This window comes from Filicampus tigris, chromosome 14 (assembly GCF_054856515.1).
Source record: "Filicampus tigris isolate MCC_2025a chromosome 14, RoL_Ftig_1.0, whole genome shotgun sequence".
Lineage (NCBI taxonomy): Eukaryota > Metazoa > Chordata > Actinopteri > Syngnathiformes > Syngnathidae > Filicampus > Filicampus tigris.
Window position 1 is genome coordinate 15,250,798 of NC_141230.1, and position 22,831 is coordinate 15,273,628.

General features: G+C 41.5%; 1 protein-coding gene across 12 annotated transcripts in view; it reads right to left on the bottom strand.

Annotated features, from left to right (window-relative positions):
• The window catches only part of stxbp5l (syntaxin binding protein 5L), a 93,052-nt gene extending 70,446 nt beyond the window's left edge, over nucleotides 1-22,606 (bottom strand). For 11 of the 12 annotated variants that reach the window (XM_086052485.1, XM_086052483.1, XM_086052481.1 and 8 more), the window contains exons 1-2: nucleotides 21,914-22,606; nucleotides 7,928-8,025 (exon numbers count right to left, since the gene is read on the bottom strand). In XM_086052485.1, the coding sequence (XP_085908611.1) occupies nucleotides 7,928-8,025; nucleotides 21,914-22,084 (269 nt within the window). In that variant the 5' untranslated portion in view covers nucleotides 22,085-22,606. The remainder of the gene's footprint in view (nucleotides 1-7,927; nucleotides 8,026-21,913) is intronic. The other variant, XM_086052474.1, reaches the window with a different exon arrangement.
• Between the last annotated feature and the right edge of the window lie 225 nt (nucleotides 22,607-22,831).

Below are 22,831 nucleotides of genomic sequence, written 5' to 3' on the forward strand. Positions count from 1 at the left end.
CAAAGTATCTAGATTCTTGAGTGCACAATTTTTTCATCATTTATTAATTCTGTTATGTATGTCCTGTTTTCCTACAAAATATCTTTTTATTTGTAAATTTTCTCAATATTTTTTTTAATATACGTTATCTAAAATGAGAATTTCCCACTCTGCGAGACATCCTCCACTGTGCTTCTTCAAAAGCATCAATGCTGCACCGAAAAAAGAAAAACCTACTACTGAATAACAGATTGGATGTAACATTGTACTGGCAGCAAAGCTGATTGAATTCACTGAATTTATATGTAGTTTAGTGATGATACGTGTTTCACCGTAGTTTCGCATTTCACACTAAATGAATAATTGGCTGTCATTCTCTGAATCTGAGCTTGTCCCAATTCTTCTCATTGCCCCTGTGTATTTGCATTGTATCTAAGGAAATGCTATGACGCCTCAACAAAATAATCAAGGACCCATCCCACACAAGCTAAAATGTTTGCTTCTATGCGAGTTCAAATATATATACATACATGTATTTCACCAGTCAGTAATCTGGAGAGTTTTAAAGAAGGCGCGGTAACATTCCAAGCAATGGTGCTGCCTTGCCGCACCTTGCAAACCGCTGTGTGAGCCACAACAGCACAAAAATAGACCCATACATCTTCTCTAGCACCTTCATGTCATTCGCTTACACTTTGCACTTTATCCTTTCTTACCACAAAGCATCCTCCTGCTCTTGTAGGATATCACAGGTTACACGGTACGCTTTTCGAGCTGTTCTGGATCTTTATATCTGAAGGTTACTGTGCGCTTCACAAGATGTGAGTCCCTAAGTGTTAGTGTGATATTTCATTGCAAAACGTCAGCATGTTTACAAGCCATGCGGTTGCTATGTATGTGGGAGACTGTGAGAGCCTATGAAATATCGGTGGAGCAGACGGGAGTTATTCATGTTGCTTAAACGTAATAAATTACAATGAAAGGCAAAATGAAGAAATTGTATTATTTAAAATCATGTTTTTCTTTCCATCACGTGGGATTTTTTCTTTTGCTTAAGTAGTATAAATCCTGATTTTAAAAAAAAGTGGCATTTCTGAGATTATTTTCAGCAGTGCTATAAATAGTCATCTGACCTTTCATTGCTCGACCTCCTCGCCATCGCTCCCAAGGAGCAAATAATGACTGTAAGGAGGATATGGGGAAACATTGGGATGGAAAGGATGAGAATAATTTAAAGTAATTGCTTTACAGTTGTACAGCCTACCAGGGGTCATCTAATTCACCAAGACGGGGAACCGCAATAAAACTTGCCAGCCACAGGGCACATACACGGTATGTAGAACATTTCCTTCACTGGTGTCAGAAAACTTAAATTTCATATTCAAACCACAAATAAGCACAGTAGAGCTACACTGCACAATCATAGGCTGATAAGAAGTAAGGCAGAGAAAGAGGTGGGCATTATTTGCCAGAAAAGCGGACACAATACAAGTCCCATCCAACATGGGACCCAGGTCAGAGTAAAGCAGAATAAGGAAAGCATGGACGGAGTTAAAGTAACAGGAGACGTGCAGCGCCTACAAAAATTTGCAAAAAATATAGAAATCGGCAAAATGCTTCCCATTATCCTCCAGCCTGCTATTCATGCTGAAAAGGACACAAAAGTGATACGGCTCAGTCATCATGGCAAAGTCCAACAAACTGCAGAGCATCATGGGAACCAATGACAATTGATGGCATCATTATGGCATTAAAAGGATATGAGCGGTCTTCCAAACCAGAGCGACATCATAATAATGGAGCCCAGAGGAAAGACATTAGCGCTTTCAAAGAAACACCATTGAAACACCCACAATGCTTGTTTAGATGGAGAAAATAGATGACAATACATTGGATGGATGGATGGATGGATGGATGGATGGATGGATGGATGGATGGATGGATGGATGGATGGATGGATAGATGGATAGATGGATAGATGGATAGATGGATAGATGGATAGATGGATAGATGGATAGATAGATAGATAGATAGATAGATAGATAGATAGATAGATCTAACCAACAGACAAAATAGAACAAAATCTCTTTTCTCTGTCGCTTGCAGAGCATTGTCTGGGCTCGCGCGACCTTTCCATTGTATTCAATTCAATCCTATTCGATCCTGTATCCTATGCTAGTCTAGTCTAAACTCACCCTAATAACAAATGCAATCCATTTAAATGAATGCAGAGCCATCGCCTTTACGCAATGTGTCGCTAAGATATTTTCCCTCGATAGGTTGGTAAGTGTACATGTTAAATCAATTCATGTGGGCGTCATATAACATTGTAGCTTAGATAACACATTTCAAAGGACTCACATTCAGTTCCACGTATATAACATGTTGGAAAGAGTTGTTGATCGGTCAATACACATCATTGTTGTGGCGCTGTGAGCTACTCCACACAGTACTGTATTATGAAATATATTACATAAACTACAATGTTGGATGACATTTGCATTAAAAGAGCTAACATTCAAACAATATGTTAAAATGTGGTAGACAGTGAAGTGTGCTTGTCTTATTGTTTAATTTAATAATTTGTGTGAAGTCTGAACTGTGCGGGTTGGAAACGTCTGCCGGTGGTGCGGCACATTTTTCAGTTTGTCGGAATGATTGTTTTGTGCTGCAACGAATGCTGTACAGTGTCTGTAATTTGCTGAGAGTGCCATATCTCCACTGAGCAAATCTATAAATTTAAGATGGTAATGAATGCAAATCAACTCAAGACACCTCCACAGTAAGATTCTTAAAATGGGCTAAATTAGCCAGTCTTGATAAGCGCCATCTGCTTATTACATTAAAAACCTAATCGCATCCGCACGGTCATTCAGTTACCAGCAGCCAGTAATTAGCACATGGCTAATGCTAATTGATTATGTGCACACAATGGGTCAGCTAGCTTCTGATACAATCCATTTTTAGCCACACAAGCATATATATGCATGTGACGGGACAGCTTTGCAGCTCCAATTAAACAAACAATACGACTGCACAGCGATCAATTAAGCATTCGGCACTGTCTGGCTGTGTCATTCATCGGCTGACTGTACGATCAGCCTGCAAACATAATCACTATGTTGCTGCGCGCAGTAGCTTAGTTACTACGGAGCGCATCCAAGGCCATAATCAGCTGCAAAAGTGTACGAGATATGTTTGCACACAACCGCACTCGTATTTGCATAATTTTTGTAACCACAAATGCCGCGTCCAAACTTGAGCTGATTATGCATCAGCACACGCTGTCACAAGCCAGGCATGATCAGTCCTGCCACAGACTTGTTTGCTCCTGATTGAATATCACCCGATACCATTTACAGTTCTCTACTTGCCAACTGTAGGAGCAGTAATAGTAATGACTGAGATGGGCAGTCCGTCCCTGGGCCGGCCGGATGCCCATTTTTGGGGCGGAGGGGTGGGGGGTGACACATTTTTAAAAATGGCTGGATTAAGCATGGCCGGAAGTGGATTTTAGTCCGGCCCACTAATCGGCCCTTATGCGTGTGACGTGCTCGCGAGGCGGCCAAATTTCCTCTCAGCTTACTCGGTGAAGAAAGAAAGGCTTCTTTTTAGGCTTCTTTCAAAACAACTTCTGTCTGGAAGTATATTCAAGCTGCGCGCAGCACTCAAGTATGATACTGGCACATCATGCACTTTCCTACTTCCGAAAATACGCCGTAGCAAAACCGCTGCGTAGTGATTTGCTGGCATGCTTTTATTTTGAAGGCTGGGAATTGTGAAGGAGGGGAAGTGTGGAAAATAAGTAACTTGTTGAATGCTTGCAGATTTGTCGTCTGTTGGACCCAAATAATTATACAATACGACAAAACCAACCCCAGGGCTCGCAATGGAAGTTAGTACACGCAGCTGGGTAAGTACGTGAGTAAGTGGCGCGTTTGAAGCGTGTCCACAGCGGGTTTGAAGAGTAAGTTAGCCAGCTAATTGTCTTTAAATAACCCTCTTCCGTTAGCATCTCTCCCGCGGGGGTATCATGCGATTTTTTTTTTTTTTTTTTTTTGCACTTTTTCCACTTTTAACTAATTTGCAGTTGTTCTTGATGACACTGTGTTGACACTGGCTTCATAGAGCAATCTCCTGTTTTTCTTGGTGAAATCCACAGACACGCTGTCCTGCTGCTGTAATGTCACTCTATATGCGGCGCTCATGCATCTATCAGCGTCGCGCTTACTCACCCGATGGAGCCTGGAGACTAGTGGTGCATACCAAACCAAAATGTACCACTTTGTGGACTAGTGTAATTACAGCTACCTAATGTTATTTTATACTGAGAGGGGGTGCCGGGAGGGGGCAGCCATTTCAGGAGAGCCCTTTATTTGTCCAAGAGTGCCGGCTAGGAAATATGGTGATTTGACTGTAGTAATTAGCCACATGACACAGTCACTGCCTCCACCAAAACGGTTATTACTGGCAGCATAGTGACACAGGCAAAGGGAGAAATCCAAACGGAAATACAAACCTAGAATCTTTTTATATAAAGGCAACTGGCCTAACCCCTGATGCGCTCTACTGCCCAGGATATGAGTCATTCAATAATCCAGCGAGCAAATATGACACTTTAAGTATCAGCACATTTAATTGCAATGCCTTCCAACCAACAATTTTGCTAAGTAATTGGACTTCTACTGTATTAGTCATTTAGATACTGTTGCTATTAGTGTCAAATTCCACCATTTTGCTGCATTGCAGAAATAAATGGGGTGACGCTGACAGGTGGACACAGGGGGAGGGTAAGGCTGTGAAGGATGGAGGAAGCATGAATGTAATAAATGCAAGATGAAATCAAGAGGAGTTAAAGGCGATGGGGGGCAAGGCGAAAAACAGTAAAACAGAAAGTGTGGCTATGGAGAAAGAGAATCAGCGAGGGCCCTCATGAGAGCGCTGCGAGATGTGTGCAGCATGTCGATACAAAGGCTAAGTCACTCAAGGGCTTCCATCCAGCCGCAATCTCTGTTTCGCTTCACAGCCAAGCGGTGGAATTTCAAGGGAAGAGATGACACATGATGCGAGATGGTACAAAGGAGATCACATTGCCTCATTTGGCTGAGCTTATCACTTAATCAAGACTCGTTTTAATGGCTTTTCATCAGCCACAGCTTCATACACTTTTTATTCTCCCACTCTAGAATTGACTTTCTCACAAATGTTCAAACAACATTGCATCTCTCATTTTAGAGCTTCAATGTATTATCTCCCGCCCCGTTTTCTCTTAGCGGCAAAACGCGACGTCTGTTCATCATCCAGCCCAGCAGGACCAGCAGCGTAACAACAGCAGCATCGATAATTGTTTGCTGCCTCTTCCTCAGATTCCCTACGGGGATGCTAGGAACACTGTGTATTTATGAGAGTGTAATCTCCTACCTAGGTCCCACTGACACGCCATCTCCTTTCCTTGTGACCGAGTGACCCAGGGCGTGGGCTCTTGGAGGGACAGTTGCGAGCCTGTGACATGACAGCTGTGCAATGTGAAATGACAGGGCGGAAGGGAAGATGAGGAGGAGGGGGACGAGGAGGCCCCTGCATTAAGGTGCACTAGAGCAGTCTTTCCCAACCTTTATTGAGTCATATACAATGAAAAAGTTGAATTCACTCATATATATATATATATATATATATATATATATATATATATATATATATATATATATATATATATATATCTTGACTTAATTTACTCACAAATTTAATGACTAAGTGTAAAATTTGGGCCTGTTTAATTTAATACAAAGTGATTATTCTGTTGTTTAAATGTCCCTTCTACTGAAAAAGCATTAAATTGTGATTCATGCTACTATACGTCACTGCCATACAAGGCACATTATTTGTCAAAAATGAATGATAATTTTCAGACCAAAAAGTGAAATTGGAAAATTTCCCATGGAACACCTGATGATCTCTCACAGCACATTAATTTGCCGCAGCACAGCTGTTGGAAATCGCTGCATTAGAATCACATCTATTTATAGTATCTCACATGGTTCTCGTGAGAATTCTTGATGCATAATTGTCGCATGTTCAGTAAATTTCATGTCCCATACATTGTTTTGTACTAGAAAGATACCGTATGTTACTTTACATCACACAGCGTTAACTAGAGTGTCCCTGAGCAGAGGATAGACATTCACAATCCTAATTTGGATCAGTGAATTTAATTTGTGTTTGGCAATGTGTCCGCTGCATGAGCACTGATCGAAATACTAATTGACAACTAAATCAGTGGTTATTACATCATAACGTGCTGCCTCTGACAAGTGAAAACGCAAACTATGATTTTACTCTCTTTATGAGGCTCGGCTGACTCTTCTTGTGAAGAAAAATTCCAAATCAGGGCTCAAAACAGCTTCGCCCCTGGGAACCCGAAACCGCATTCATGTTGATACGCCACACAGCAGAAGGAGGCGGGGTGAGCAGTGGCTCATTTGCATGACACATTACCACCCCCCTGAACCGAACCCTCCTGCTTTCAAGAGCCTTAAAAAGAGGATGAAAAGTGTGCTGCAATTTCTGATCCTTGAGGTTATCTGACCAAAGCAAGACACCAGGCCTGGGAACTGTTTTGAAGTGTGTGTGTGCGTGTGTTTGTGTGTGTGAGGGGGGGACTTGCATAATACATCTCCTCTAAAGGCCACTTTGCTCTTTTGTCGAGGCACATGCAAAAAGGGAAAACTGCAATAACCTGGTGAACTAGCCTTCATTTTTGCAATGTGTTCATTGTAATGTTTCAAATGCTCAACTGATCTTTGTCAGAAAATGACCTCATTAACTTAATCCAACTAAGCTCCATTAACGCTTAAAGTGGCCAAGAGACGCAGTGCAGGCATCCATAGTGTGTGACAACACACTAGCGATGAAAGTACAGTCTTGTCTCAAAAGTGTGCTTTCTACACTAACCCAACATGAAACATATTCTGCGGTCCAAAAGAAAAGTTCATCACACCTTATTTGCTTATCACGGAAGAAAATCAATGTTTGAAATGCATGAAATGAGTATTATCACCAATGGTATTGGCAGAGATTCTACAATTACATTTGGGGTTACTCAAGAAACTAAATATACACGACGAGCCATTTGCATATCGTCGCTGTCCTGTGGAAAACACGTATCTCCAATTTATGGAAACACATTTCACATTAATGCGATGTCTGTATCGCGGAAATACCATTCCTGTAAAAATAAGAAAAATGTAAAAAAAATGGAGATAAGTGTTTCACATGACAGCGACGATATGTTTAGTTGTTGAGCTCTAGCCAAAATTCTGTGAGAAGAATGGTGAAAAATGACGGGAACACATTTTAAGGAAGAGGCTTTGGAACAGGACGATCAGGTGTCGAAATTGCAACTACTGCCGAGGTGCTCTTGAGCAAGGCACCAAAATCCCCCCTGAATCCCAGCTCAGGCTCACAATCATTTTGCGCAATCTAACATCTCACCCTGCAAGCCTGCATGTGTGCGCTCTGCTTCTCTGTGTGGTGTGCCACAAAAATATACAACAGAGTGTAAATTGAATTTCCCCTTGAAGGATCATCGATTATTATCGGTATAAAACCAAATGGATTCTTCCTCAGCCCACGTCGCACGTCTCCACAAGGTTTTGTGGGGCGAAACAAAGTCCCGTTTCATATCCTTGACCAAGGTAATGATAAAGGATCAGTCTGTGGCAAAACAACGAAAAGCCAAAACACAAATTCTCAAAAGTGGCGTTTGCAATTGCCCTTATTGGGTGTGCTCGGATACCATCTCACAATTGGAAAACAAAAATAATCAGAAATAAGGTGTCCGCTGCGCTGGACTATGTTGCTTTGCCATTGTTATGTTCAAATGTTTGTATACATACGGTCGGCTAGCGTGTCTCCGTGCTGAGGTGAGGGTGAGCAGGTGAAAGGATACATCCGAACACCGCCTGATCTGGAACCGATGGCCAGGATCTTCTGCACGGGGTCGAAGGCCAAAGCAGTGGGCTGGTACGGGAAACCATGGCGCACCGTCTGCAACGCAAACACAAAACAAGAGACAATTTCAATGTTTTCTATTCTATTGTGACATTCAACTGTTCCGTTTTTAGCTGAAGCGGTGCCTTTAAAAAAAAAAAAAAAAACAGAGCTCATTTAGCTAAATCTGTGACATTTAATTCAATGAAAAACTCTGAATGAATGGCTCCGGGCTGTATGCCACTGCCAATAATAGCCAACAAAGTGTTATCACAGACAGCTCCCGTGCATGTCTGAAAGTGTGATTGCGAACCTCGCAGGAGTTCTTAAGTGTGTGTGACATAAGATTACTTTAAGTTCTCGTAAGTTCATATTTTCTTATCAAAGGATATTGCTTCAACATATTCTCTCGCTCATTTTGGTTGAAATAATGAAAAGGTCAGAAAGTAACTATAATGGCAAATAATAGTTTACCAACACTTTTCAATTACATTCAAACCCCTGGTAAGACAACAACAAAATGTATAAAAAAATAACATAAAAAACAAGTATTCCCATGGGAGTGCTGAAATTCCACACAGGAGGCTTTGCACGGACACACTACTGATTGTACATGCGCATTATTGAAGACAATAGTGACAATGAAGCGGAATTTTGATGAGCAAAATTCTGATTGAAAAATAAATGCAAAGTTTGCAAGGTCAGCTACAGTATCTTCTAGAGACGGCAGTTCAAGGTATGATCAGAAACAAAAAGAGATACGGTTAAAATTGGTCCTTGACAACCAGCCATAGACTTGACAAGGTGAAAGACTATTCCCCCACCCCCTTATCTGAAATTCATTAGTCATTTCCCAGTTTTGCCTCACTTACTGTAATCTACTCCACTCGGATGTGGAGGCGATGGACATTACCGGTGTGGAAGTGGTGTACAAAGTGCAGTGTGAGGTAGTACAATTAGAATGTGACTGATGCTAAAAACAGATTTTTTTTTTTTTTTTTTTTTTTTTAATCTCGTAAACATAAGTGGAGGTTGTTTGTTTGCATAGAGCTGTCAGAGTTGTGTAACCCCTCTGCTCTACCTCATCTCCTGGGCCTTTGAGCTTTAATTAAGCATGCGCAGGCATGAATTTGGAAGGATAATACAAGCATCTGTGGGCAAACACGATGAATTCGCTCAGTGGTGAATCAAATAGATGGAGGAAAATGAGAAACAACACAGAGCGCAACATGAGGACCGTTGACGGCGGGGTGAACTTGCGTTGGCTTGGTGTCTGCTTGGAACAGTAAATTCACAAAACAGGACTCTTTGTAACACTCTACATGGGCAAAATCTTTGTGTCCATCCATCCCTTTTTAAAACGCTTTTCCTAACTAGGGTTGCAGGTAAGATGGAAGCGAATCCCAGCTGACTGGGCTTTGAGGCGGGGTACAGCTTGGACTATTACAAGGCACATAGAGACAAACTCACACTCATCTTCATGCCTTTGCCTCAATTAACCTAACATGCATGTTTTTTAAATATACGAGGAAGCCAGAGCACATAGGGGCCACGATTTGAACCCTGAACCCCAGAACTGTGAGGCAGTTGTGCTAAGCAACTGTACTGCCACATAGAATGAGTAGGAGTGTATTAATTCCATAAATTGCTCTATTTAATGCTTTGCAATTAATCATTGTAATTCTCACAAGAATGCTAGAGCTAGAGTGGGACACGCCAGGGGATATTTTGAAATTCCACCAATATTGCACCTCTGAGGCCCGCCGCCCACCAAGCAATGAGGCAGTGTGCCGGGTTCGGCTAATAGGTTTCACGAGTGGAAAATCATCGACCAATAGTTTTGCTGCGATTCATTAACAGCCAATCAGAAATGCACATGAGCTTTCCCCCCCAAATTAAAAAAAAAAAAAAAAAAGGCTCGGAGCAGCAAGACCAAGCGCTGCAGCACTGTCAAGCCATACCAATACAGTACTGTGCTTTACAATAGTACTTAATATACAGCAAAAATACACGGCAAGAAAGCAAAGCGCGGAGAGTCTCTGCCACTGAAATACATCATCGGCAACAGTCTCTCAAAATACCCATTCCATTGCTTTATTATGCAGTGTTTTCTGTCTTTGTGGCAATCAGACTCTTCCTTGACAATCATGCCATGTTTTTGTGGTTCAATATAAAAAATAAAAATAAAGAAATAAAAATAAACAATACAGTACAGCATATTGTATGCTTAATCTTGGGATTGCTGTGACACGAACATTTCCGGTATTGGTCTTTCAGCCATGTGCAATTTCTGAAGAAATGGTGAGATATTTTTGAAAGTATGCCATTATTAGGCAAGTGCACTGTTGCAGGTGCAGTATTTAAATGAAACGGGATATATTAATCATCCTTAGACCAAATTGTCGAGAATCACTTGCCATGGCTGTTCCTCATTGAAGTGGCCACATTCAAAACAAATAGCCATGCACACACACACACGCAGAGAAGAGCCATTCATGTACACATCCGACACACACACACATACAAACACACACATTCATCCTCTGGGAGTTTCCACCAGACCCTGTTAGGTGTTCTGACCCCACTCGAGCGCACTGTTGCTGGGATACAGACGAGCCACCCCCACATATACATACAAGAGAGCCGAGAAGTGGATGAGAAGTGCATTTACTCTGATGATTCCGAGAGCGGCTCATACATATTGCAAGGCTGACGACGCTATGAGGCTGGTTTTTGGCAACGTCTCTCAGTGTATCAGTATTTGTCAAGACAGTTCGATTCTTCCACCGTCCATCTATTTATGTGCCTGCACCAGGACCGTGTTCTTTTGCCTCGGAAAAACATTTGCTGGCTGCCGTTTGATGGATATTCAATCTATGTTCAAATTCAGGTTGCAACCCGTTATATATATATGTTGATGTGCCCATTGCCGGCAGAAAGCACGGTGGAAAACGAAAACACAAAAGGACTCTCTTCATGTGAAGTGATGCACGCATGGTAGGCAAGACACGCATTTGGAAATGCTTCAGCCAATGACTTGCAGCAAAGGACCATCCTGCCTCCCTTCTCTCTAACCCTGTCGTTTGCTCATCTCTGCGTCCACACAACCTTTAAGAACACATGGCTGATGTTCTATTCGATAGTCCGACGCATAAATCCTAAACCTTGCAGACTTAAACTAGCTCAGGCCACCCACCATTCTCTCACTATCGCGCTCCAAACAGTGTTGAGCTGCAGAGATGGTCTAGACCTCTGTTTCTATAAATAGAAAGCAGTGCCCATGTCTCTACTGCCAGCCGGTCGTACACTGAGCGACTATAGCTACAAACATTGAGCGTAATCATCACACCTATTTATTTCTGCCGGAGTGGTTGATATACAGTAACAATAACATATGTGGCCATTTTATCGTTGTCAAATGTGCACCATCTTCAAGTTACACGTTTTAGATCTTTTAGCAACTCCATGCCATTAATTATGCTGGCAAAGCCCATACATTATAAAGATGAGTTATTTTAAAATCCCCATGCCCCGACCAAAAGTCCTACAGAGAAATACATAATTTAAATGTCAATGTTTTCAAGGTGATAATAGATGAAAAGGATCAGAGCAGACGTTATAATTTATGGGGGGTCTGCTTTGATGATACAGTGATCATCATAATCTATATCTATATATCTATATATCTATCTATATATATATATATATATATATATATATATATATATACAAATAAATAAAACAAAAAGAAAAGTATGGAATTGCCGATCCTAGCAAAGCCCAAAAATACGCTTATTGTGTTTGTTTTGCTGAAAGTGTTCCAGTCATCGCTGATGCTGATATGTATTTCCTCCTGCACAGCACATGAATGCACACACTCGAGAGCACAAGCAAGGCTAAGTGTGCAGCATGAGAGCTCAGAGGCTGAAAAGTAAAACAAAACTCAGAAGCATCTCTCCATGGTGACTTGACTGGACAAGGATTGGAGAAGCAAACTATAACTACATACTTTATGAAAAAAATAAATAAATAAATAAACTATATATATTGTTGACAGTGGAAGAGGGCATGAGCTACTTCATCCATTGTATTTCAACCATTATTTTCAGTCATTTATATAAATGTATCGAATATTTGTTTGGTACAATTTAAAATGATTTGAAAATGCATTTTGAAAAATGAAGAAATTTCCCTTCCCTGTATTGTGTGCAACATAAAGTAATTTGTTTGTTAGCCAGGTCATTTGTCACCACTCTTTTAACACGCGTTTTATGTGCTTACATTTAGTCTGGAATGTTCCCGTACTGCTTTTGCAAAAATGATGAATACCCCGTCTACAGATAAAATTATGCACACTGTCTGGCAGCATTAAACCAGGCAAGGGGAAAGGTTAGGCGTATGTTTCCTCAGATAAAAGTGCGGTTTCAATAGCCAACAAAGCATCAATTTTAAAAATGGAGGAGGAGGAGTAGGAGGAGATTGTTATGACTTTTCACTGGGGCTTCATGGAACTGATTTGCCCACATTCTAAAATACATAAAAATTATCCATCCATTTTCTGCCCCGCTTGGACTCGCAATGAGATTTCATGCAAAAAAATGTCAGACTACACACTGAAATCGTTGCCGGTTATTCACAGGGACATATGGAGACAGACAACCATTCACACTCTCGTTTACACAGCCACTGAATGGGAACTGCAGCGATGCTTCAACAGTGTGCCACTACACAGCCAGTGACTAAACGTGTAATTTTCCAAACAAATCTGAGATCCCATCTTTTAAAAGGCCAGCTTTTAATCACAGTAACTCTGCAAGAACCACCTAAAACCAATATTTGGGTTGTTCAGAAATGTGCGCTTACAATTGAGTAAGCGGTGCCAAAGTTAATTCATGTACTGCTTTATTTGAAGAAGAAAAAAATACATTGCTGGCACTTAGGAATACATCCCAAATGAATGATGCTTTGGCAACTGTCCATTAGTGAAGATCATGTTCTTCCTCTAATGCTATTGAGGTGAAGAGATTTCCATCTGCTCCACATTCCTCCACGCTTTCTAGAAAGCTCCTTACATTCATTGTTTTATCATCTATGCTAAAAGATGTTCGGCCTACAGTTTACATCACAACCATGAATTTACATGGACGGTGTGAGTGTTTCATGCTGATATTTTTAATCGCCTCCATAAAGTAGGAAGTTAGGTTAGAAGACATTTGTTCGTATGCAAATTTCTGTCTACAATTTTTAATCGAGTAGGATTTTATTGTTTTGTTTAGTTTTTTTGTTTCTCATTAAAATTTGCTGACAAACCATACATTGATGGCATTATATATGTTTTTATTTTTGCCTTTTAATTAAAAAAAAGTCCATTCTAATCCCAAATCTTGATTAATGTGTAGCCCTCAGAAATATTAATAAAAACAATTGTCACCTTTATTAAATATTGGTGTTAATTAATAAATTCATCATAGATTTAATTCCCATATTGAACATGCATATGACATGTTTGTCAATTCATCATCCATGTAAATAAAGCACTAGATTTATGGCTGATTAAAACTATGTGGGTATGTCCTTGAACAAGTCCACTGTGTCTGTCGGTGCCTGAAAGTGTGTGTGTGTTTTTTTAAAGCATCCTCAACAAACTGGGTTCATAATTTTTGGTGAGTGAGACAACCTCATATCCAACAATTTACACTCACTGGAAGCCGCACGTCACTAAAATGACTGCGTATTAATGTGGCGCTTAATCAAGCATGGCCAGAGAAGAGACACCCTTGCCAGGCTTGATCTGTTGAAAAGAGTGCACTGGAGTGCAATGAGAGGCTGTTTGAAAAGCTCAGCTGATTATATTTGCACAACATGAGGTGATGCAAGCAGCCTACAGACTGAGTGGACAGAGAATTTTGGAAGCCCACACAAAATCGAACAGAAGCTATTTCACTTTTGAACACAAACACACGCACGCACGGGATCATCGCCGGTGACTATCCAACATGTTCGCGCTGCATCTCTAGAACTTGTTTGAAACTGAAATGTAATACGTAGCGTCACTGTCCTTTGTTTCCGCAGCATCACAAGTGCCTCAAATAAATTGTAGTCTCGAAAACGCCTCCTGCCGGAGAGTCAATAAAATACAGTAGAAGTGCAGAATCTCCCACAAATACTAATAGGGGAAGATTCAAGATAGATTTTAACTCAGGGGCGGAGCGTAGGTATCAGCACAGAGGGGGCGGAGCATTCTCGATGGACCCTTATGAACGTCACTTTACCACGGTAACCGGGCTGCTTTTATTTCATTTAGTGCTGCAGTAACTTGTGGACTCAAAATGAGACGACCGTAACGGGATATTTTCTGCCGACGTATTGTCACATTATGGACAGCGAGGAACTCAATTAAACGCTATTGTGTTGTAATTTTACTCTGCCAGTTTATTGGTAACAGCTGTTTTTGAAACTGATGGATTTTAAGGTTATAAAGGGCTCTTGTTTACATGAGGGCGTCGGCATGTCACGAACCGGAAGCAGTATTATTCCCTGCTCAAAAGGCACAGTAAGGTCCTTTATTTTATTTCTGAACTACATATGTCCAATTTTGTAACTTTATCAAATTTTTATGGTAATGGAATCTCTGCGATTTAAAACCCCCATTCACGTAAAAATTAAAAAAAATTGAAAAAAAATTACATAAGTTTCAGTACATAACATTCACAGGACAGTGACGATATGCATTATTAGAAAAAAAAATGTTTCTTTTAAGGGAAAAAAAATTGACACTCAAACTGGATCATGACCGCAGCCCGGGACGGGCCACCATTTCTGAGAACAAGTCGTAATTATCCAGATAACAACATTTCATGAAATATTCAACACAATTCACAACTTGCATGTCTAAACCTAAAAAAAAGCAACAATAGCAGAGAGGCCACGGTTCAGTGGAGTTGGATGGTTTCAGTCCAAATGCCCATGAAGTAGAAAAGTAATAATGTATCAAATTCCCTGCAGAAAGAGAAGCTTTTCCATCCTTGACACACAGCAGCTGTCAAAGTGCCCGTAAACTTTATCCTGCCTTAAAAATCTTTTTGCTACTAAAGTTTTTAGCCTGAAAAAGTCACTTTTTAGTGCAGCTTTGACAATAGTCTGTCTTTGCTCTAATGTCCCTGGCTGGTTCATTAATATTACAGAGCACTACTATAAAATAGTTGATGTGTGGTCGCAATGGCTATGACAGATGGTATTCTACTTAAAGTATTGCAATTCATATTTTCCATTCATTTCCTATTGCGCTTGTCCTCATTAGAGTCACGGGTGATCTTGAGTCTACCCCAGATGACTTATGCGCAAGAGGCAGGTTACATTCTCTCTGTATTAACAAACAACTATTCGCACTCACATTAGCAATTTAAAATGTAAAGTCTTTATTTAATCTAATCTGCATGTTTCTGGAACGTGGGAAGAAGGCGGAGTACAAACAACGGAAAAAGATGATACACAGATCATTTAGGTCTGCTCACCAATGAGCATTCTGCTGAACTTTTGAGCATATTTTCCGAGCGTTTGCAATGCGCAACGAGGACCGGGGCATATTTCCTCTATCCTGCCAGGAGAGTTCTCTCCTGCCGTGCCAGGAGATCCATTTTTGAAAGAGTGATTGCGGAAGTTTACTTAAGGGAATGAGAGTCTGTTGCTGAGACTGCACATGCTGGCATCACTCAAGACTCTTTTTGCACCAAACGCCGTTGACCCCGGCTGATTAAGTTGCCTCTTGGTGGCCAAGCTGCTTTTGCCTTTGCCGCAGAGTTCCATGCTCCAAAGTGAATGTCAAACATCGATTCTCTGTCATCGTTTTTTTTTTTTTTTTTTTTTCCCCCCTCAGCTTTCCATTTTAGCCTGACATCGCCCCCTTCTTACTCGAGAAATCACTTGAGGCTTCTGACACATGTAATATGAGACTAGTTGAAAGTCCATCATACTGACTCATCACACCTATTGAGAGTCTGCAGTGTTGCTGCGAACACAGCGAGGTGAAGTCAAACAAAGGATTTAATGATCACCAGAAGTGAAAGGAGCAGCCTCTACTTGTTTATTTCTGTTAATTAATGGTCCACAACTCTCTCTATTTGGCCTCATCTAGATGATCTGGTTTCTACGGTAATTGTTTTTATATCGATCACCTCTCATTATTATGTGTTGGCAAGAAGCAACTATACGGTATGAGTATTTTTTCCTTCCTTCTGATCAAAGTGATCGGATCCAATTATCAGATGTCTCGATAACATTATCCTGTGGAGTGGGGTGCATTAGTGATTTTCCTTACCCGATCTGCTCGGTAAACTGATTTGAAAACTGTTGCCGGACACAAATAGAAGAGCAACTACAGTAGTTGTGTAGAGTCTTCATTACCATTGCTGTCATCATAGAACATTTACTGTTGTTGATGCGGCTGTTGTTGTGCCTATTGTTCTATTGTGTCATATACTGTAATGATTAACCTATCTTCTTCTATTTCTTCATCTAATACGACTTGTTCTTATTTTTTATTTATTTTTTAATTGTCAGAACCATTTTTTAAGAAAAAAAAGTTTGGAGCCTTACACAACACACTATAAGAGTAGTAAGAACACCCTTGTCGCCTCTCAGATTTCTTATGATCATAAACTCAAATCAGCAGGAAAATGGTACACGCCTCTCTGTCCTGGCCGCTCAGTACAATGTGCCTAATACAACGCGAAAGCAAAGCGAGCTGTAATAAGTCTTCATGTGAAGTAAATTTGCCGCACAAGAGGTAATCAGCTTTCTGTCAATGGCTTCAAAAAGGACCAAGGCCGTTTGGAGGGTTCATCTTGTAAAACTGCGAATACAATACAGTCAAAAGCATCAAGGAATTTTGGTTGAACCGACGCCACATCTTGCTACTGCGGGCGATATTACGGAGCTATTAGAATCACATTGAGCAGTGTTCATTTGTAGAGTAACTGAAGACATGACAAATGGATTCCGATAAAGAGAAGAAACAAGAATGAGAATTTGTTTCTTCAGATGGTGTTTCCACTAATAAGCAAAGCACCGACAAGGAAGTGGATTTTTACGGATAACCTGACATACACCTACCACTCATTATAGTAGATATTGAGGACACAGGGGACACTTTCTGACACGTTAGGGTGCACCGATTAAACAAAACGTTCCTACAACACTGCCGTGAACTTCTACCATTTCCACTAGCAAAAGAAACATTTCGAAAAGTTTCAAGATCTTGTGCTTAAATGTCCATATCATGAAGGAAAGGGGTTTTCGAATTACCCCATCTGGCATATAAAATTCATAGTAGCCCATCCAAAAAGACCCAAGCTGTTTAGGTTACACGTTTGAATCATCTAAGTATAACTCCAGATGTTGATCAAATCATTTTAGCTAAGTTAAATCTTATTACAATCAAATTAATCACCAGCAGGGAACTGGCTGAAAAAAGAAAGACATTTAAAAAGTAATGACATTTTCTGATCAAATATGTCCTGTCGCCTGACATTGAAAGGATTTTTTTTTCCCATTCAGTGTGAATTTGCTGTTATGAAGGGTCATCGCAAATCTCATTTCGATATTAATAATGGTTTAAAGGATATTATAAATGGAAATGGCCTGAAGATGTCCCAGGGGTGGACATTTTAACAAGCTCTAGATCCCACAGTATGAAGCAGCTAGCACTCAAACATGTGTGATAACGTGTGAGTGTCAAGTGGGCCTCTTTATTGGGGCGCGCAAGTTATTTTTTAACTGTCCTTCAGGCTCTTGAGATGTGTGCCAAAACCAACACTATAAACTTTGTGCAACGCATGTAAAATAACACAATATTCTGTTCGTATAAATACATTTCCAAAACTGATGTTTTAATGATAATGTCCATGCAACCAATACATAGATTCTTTTAAAGACTCTGTAAGGTCAAGTTAGAGTGCAGTTAGCTATCTAGCTAGACCTACACACTGAAAATGTAATTTCCACGGTAAAGCCCACTGGCGCGGCAACTTTAGAGCGCCTCGTTGTCAGCTGTGAGTGTGCGCGTGCAAAGAAAGACGGAAGAGTGAGGAGGTGGGGATTTTTTTCTGGCTTTACAGCGAGTGTGCGGACTGACGATTTCAAGTGCCTCGTTGTTGAGGCGTGGAAAAGCCACCCGGTGGGATATATTCCAACCACTGGGGGCTTGAAGTGGATGTACTGTATTTTCACAGCTCAAATTTGTCATCATGTGTAGACATAAGAAAGATACTAGACTAAGTAGCATCCCCTTTTCCATGCTGTCCAAGTCTTGGCAATTTTTTGTAGTCAATTCCAATTTGGCACGGTTCTTAACAGCACTCATCTGTGGTTTGTAAAACTTAGCAGATTTATTTTCACTTTACAGGGACCTCCATGCTCATTTGGGCTTGGCAGCTTTGTTGCATGACCCTGGAAAAGCTCCAGAAATTGACAGATTCTTCTAATACACTCAACTGCTGAAAACGTATTCCGAAACTGTTTAACATCACGCCATCAAAATGTTTGTAGACATCTGAAGCAGTCTCTGACATCAGATGTTTTTTTGTTTAGTTTTTTTAAGTTCTCCCATCTCTGGCAGTTATTTGGAGCACACATTCTTCCCTTTTGGTCCTGTTTGCACTCGCTGTGTGCTGACATTGCAGCCACATGCTCTCATCATACTTGCTTGTGTCAACGCTTCCAAGTGTAGCGTAAGCAAAGAAAGGCTTTTGGTCTTGTGTGGGCCACGCGCTGCTTTTATTTTAAGAGCATATTGTTTGTGCTCTATTTCTCAGCGTATCACCTCTGGGTAACCTGGATGCTGCAACTGTGATGATAATGTTTCATGCTAATGTAACACATTATAGCCTATTATGGGACGATATTAGTGGGCAGAACGCTTTTGGGTGAGGGCCAAAACAAGAGTGCAAGTATTGCTTTGATAGTCGTTTGCTGGTTGGCGTGTTTGTTGTAGCAGGATTCTGCGGGAATTCCATAGCAAATTGCCACAAATCGCTATTTTGTGGAGGGATGGTGCATGTGCCGAGAATGAACCCGCTCAATTTTATTTGTATTATTCAGAATCAGATATGGTCCAGTCCCGTCAGTTTATATTATCCTCGATCAACAAGGAAGTGCGTACGGATGAACGACAAACTCAGTGGAGGTCCCGATGTGATGTGATGTGATGTAATTACAGCGGTGCCTTGAGATACAAGTTTAATTTGTTCCGTGACCATGCACGTAGCTCAAAACACTTTTCCCTATTTAAATCAATGGAATTGCCATTAATCAGTTCCACATTCCCAAAAACCCCAACAAATTAACATGATTTGTATGTGTTTATTACAGGAAAAAATAACGCTCTAAATAGAATGTAAAGACATTTATAGTTTCTGCCGCATTTTTTGCTTCATTTCAATAAAAATTGTGCAGCTCTTTTTGTTGTTTGCACCTTGGGCCCCTGGGGGAGGTAAAATAAAGACATAGGGCCACCCACACAAAAGAGTTTCACAACCGACCCAGTAAGCTGCAGTTTTATTGGTAATTTTTCGCAAAGTATGAAAAAAAATATGCCCGTGAGTATTGTTACATTGTATGTCTACATGTGTTGCTCCACCATTTAAGTTCAAATATCCATAGTTTAAATGTTTGTAACACTGCTACACCAATGCTATGCCTTTGCAGGTCTATGGGGTTTTGCAATGTTTGATAGCATTAAGATAAACGGACTTCATTAAGGCAAAGATGTGGTGGTTTTAAATACACAACGTGTAATTTTCTAAAGCATCTTTTGAAAAAAAAAAAAAAAAAAAGATTATTCACTATCATGTCATCTTATTTGTTGTGAAGTTAATTGAGTTGTATTCACCGCCATCATACAGCATTCGTATCTCCATTGAAAATGAAACTCGACCAAATGACGGCTGGTCTGTTGAAAATTTTCGGGTCGGGTCACTCGTATATGTCATGGCATCAATGTATCCAAGAATTGCACTTTACTCCTGAAATCCATATTAGGAAGAGTTTTAGTCAGTGCCATGATTTTTTTTTTTTTTTAGCTTCACTCCTGTCAAATAACCAAGAAGAAAAGCTCGAGAGTGATTCCCAGGTCATCTTCTCTCAGCCTTTCCTTGTTAGAAATGAGAGGAAAGATTCAATGAGCCGCTCAGCCACCTGCTACCTCAAATTTCTCCCTTGATTTCATTCAGTCTGAGGGAGAGTTCAATAAAAGCTTCTACCGGCACTTCGGTGACCACAATTTCCACTTCGGCCTGCTTTGAAATGAAAACACGTGAAACAGGATTCAAACAAAAGGAGTTATGGCAACTTCCCACACTGCAACGGTGAGGACGACGGCAAGTTTGAGAAGTTGCCAAAAAACTCCCACACACACACTCTAGTGCATGCATTGACATCATCACAACAAAGTCAAAATATGACATAGCCTTCTCTGTTGCGTTTGTCAGTAAACCTGTTTGAAAATTTCTGCATAGTTTACAAGACATTTTATATATTACACGATATTAAATATGTACCTATAAATAGAAAAATCGGAGAAATTGCTCATTCTGCAGCAGCCTTGTCATTTTTTCGAGGGCTGTATACGCTCTTACTAACAACCAGCTAACCATTCTACTTTAGAGTCTTTCTATAAAATACAGACACCTGGTATCAGTCTTATTTATATTTTTTTTTAAATCTGGCATGACTTGAGGCCAAGCTTCACATATGGGGGGTGGGGGGGTGGGGGGGGGTGATAGAAATAGATGCAAGAATGATAATACGACACATGGGCCAGACTTACAACCCGTTCATCACCCTTTGAACTCTGTCTGGGGTGGGAAATGGTTGGAGGCGAAGCATTGATTGAATCTTCCTCCCTCTGTGTAACTCACCTCTACACACACACACACATCAAATGCAGACACAGTACTCAGGTGGAATGGGCTGCACTTGTGCTTTTTACACGAGAGCGTCAATCAATTCAGTGTATTTAATATCAACAGTGCATTAAAGCACTCAGCGAGAAGGCGCAGCTTCCGGCATGGGACTCGACAATCCCGCCGCTTTTTTTCCAGCACTTTCTCCTCCCCGTCTGCCCGCCAGCCAGCTCGTTGAGGGTGCTCTGCAGCATCCTTTTCTTGTGAATCAACCGCCGCCTTCTCCTCCTCCAATCCCTTTTGTAGAAATCAAAGACAAACGCCCACCCCTCCCTCCGCTCCAAAAATCCAGCACGGCAAACAACCCACATTCTCTTGGGTTCTTAATGAATTATTCACACAGCTCGCCAAAATTCACCCTTTTCTTTCGAGCGCAAGGAATAATCGCTGCAGTCAGCCCCGAAATGCACCGCGCTATAAATACACCTACTGTATAACCCCAGCGCACACGAGCACGCACATCGGCATCAGCGCCAGCCACCCCCCCCCCCCCCCACCCCCCGGTGAAAAGCACATCAACTATGAGGACAGTACTGCAGGGTCCCTCTTGTGTGCACTTTGTATGCAAGGGAGGGACACCAGTTATGTCATCGCCTCCACATCACTTATGTGTGCTTGCTGATGCAACGCGAAGGCTGCTATTCACCGACGTGTTTGGATCACATGAGCGGGCTGTACGCACACGTATTGTTGGGAGCTTCCCACAACTGCTGCCACATGTCAGCTTTGCCAGATGTGCATGTAGAAGGATGACGAATGGCTTGTCAAAAGGGGGCCGTTCAAAAGAATACATTTTAAAAATACAGCAAATTGAGGTAGCAATGCTCCTTTGTTGTGTTGTGGGGAACTTTCAACAAAGCACCAAATGAAAAATGATACCAGGGGTGCTCCATTGTCAACACAGCGTGTGTGTGATTGTAAATAAAGAGGGTGGGGAGGATACAAGCACGGCCAGGCTGGACCAATAAGCTTAGTCATGCACCCACCTTACACAGCTGAAAGTTTTCCGACACGAGCGTCTCCTGCACGTCGATCTCTTTGGGGGTCGGCGCTGCGGTGGGGGTCCCGGCGGCGCTGCCACACGACGGCGATCCCATAGTCCCGCCACCTGGAGAGGAGGTGGTCAACCCGTCCAACACCTTCCGAAACTTCTTCATTCCCGATATCTTGGTTTTACGCTAATGGGGAAAGAGTGCGAAATGAGGCTTTGTGCAGATGCACGATGAGAAGGTCTGCTCCTGCAGATGTGTCGGGCTCCTCCTCTGTCTTTAAGTGCAATTTAAAAAGTCACGCAGGCACCTCATCCTGGCTGCTGAATGCGTCTGGACCACTCACCGCCTCACGGCAGCTGCCGTTGTTGTTAGTGCGGATGCGGCTCGCCCGAAGCCCAAACTTCACACCGCTTCTTTAGATCCTAAAGTAGGATCCACGCGGCACGGAGGAACATCCCACGCGTCAGCAACAGTCACGGAGACGCGCAGCCATGCTCCGATGCGAGTGGAAGACAAAAAGAACTCAGGCGGGATCCACTTCCTTAAAAACACTCACACAGACTTTTAACGGCGCGGGGGCTGCAAGAGTCCACACAATCCACAGAGACACACACAGGTAAACGCTGGATGTTTATGTGGGGATGGATGTGATTGCTTGTCGCTTGAGCACAGACGCACGCAGAGAGACTGGAGCTGTCCACGGTGCTCAAAACACTCGACAAGCCAGGACCCGCCCCCTTCTCGCTCTGCCTCTGTCTTGCGCGCTCTCTCTCTCTCTCTCTCCCATTCTTGTTCTCCACTATTGCAAATGGAAAATTCAAGAGAAAAAAACCTCGGCTGTTGCTATTTTTGAGAAGGGGGAATATACAGCATTAATAGAATTAATAAATATTCTTCCAAAAAGGCTACCAT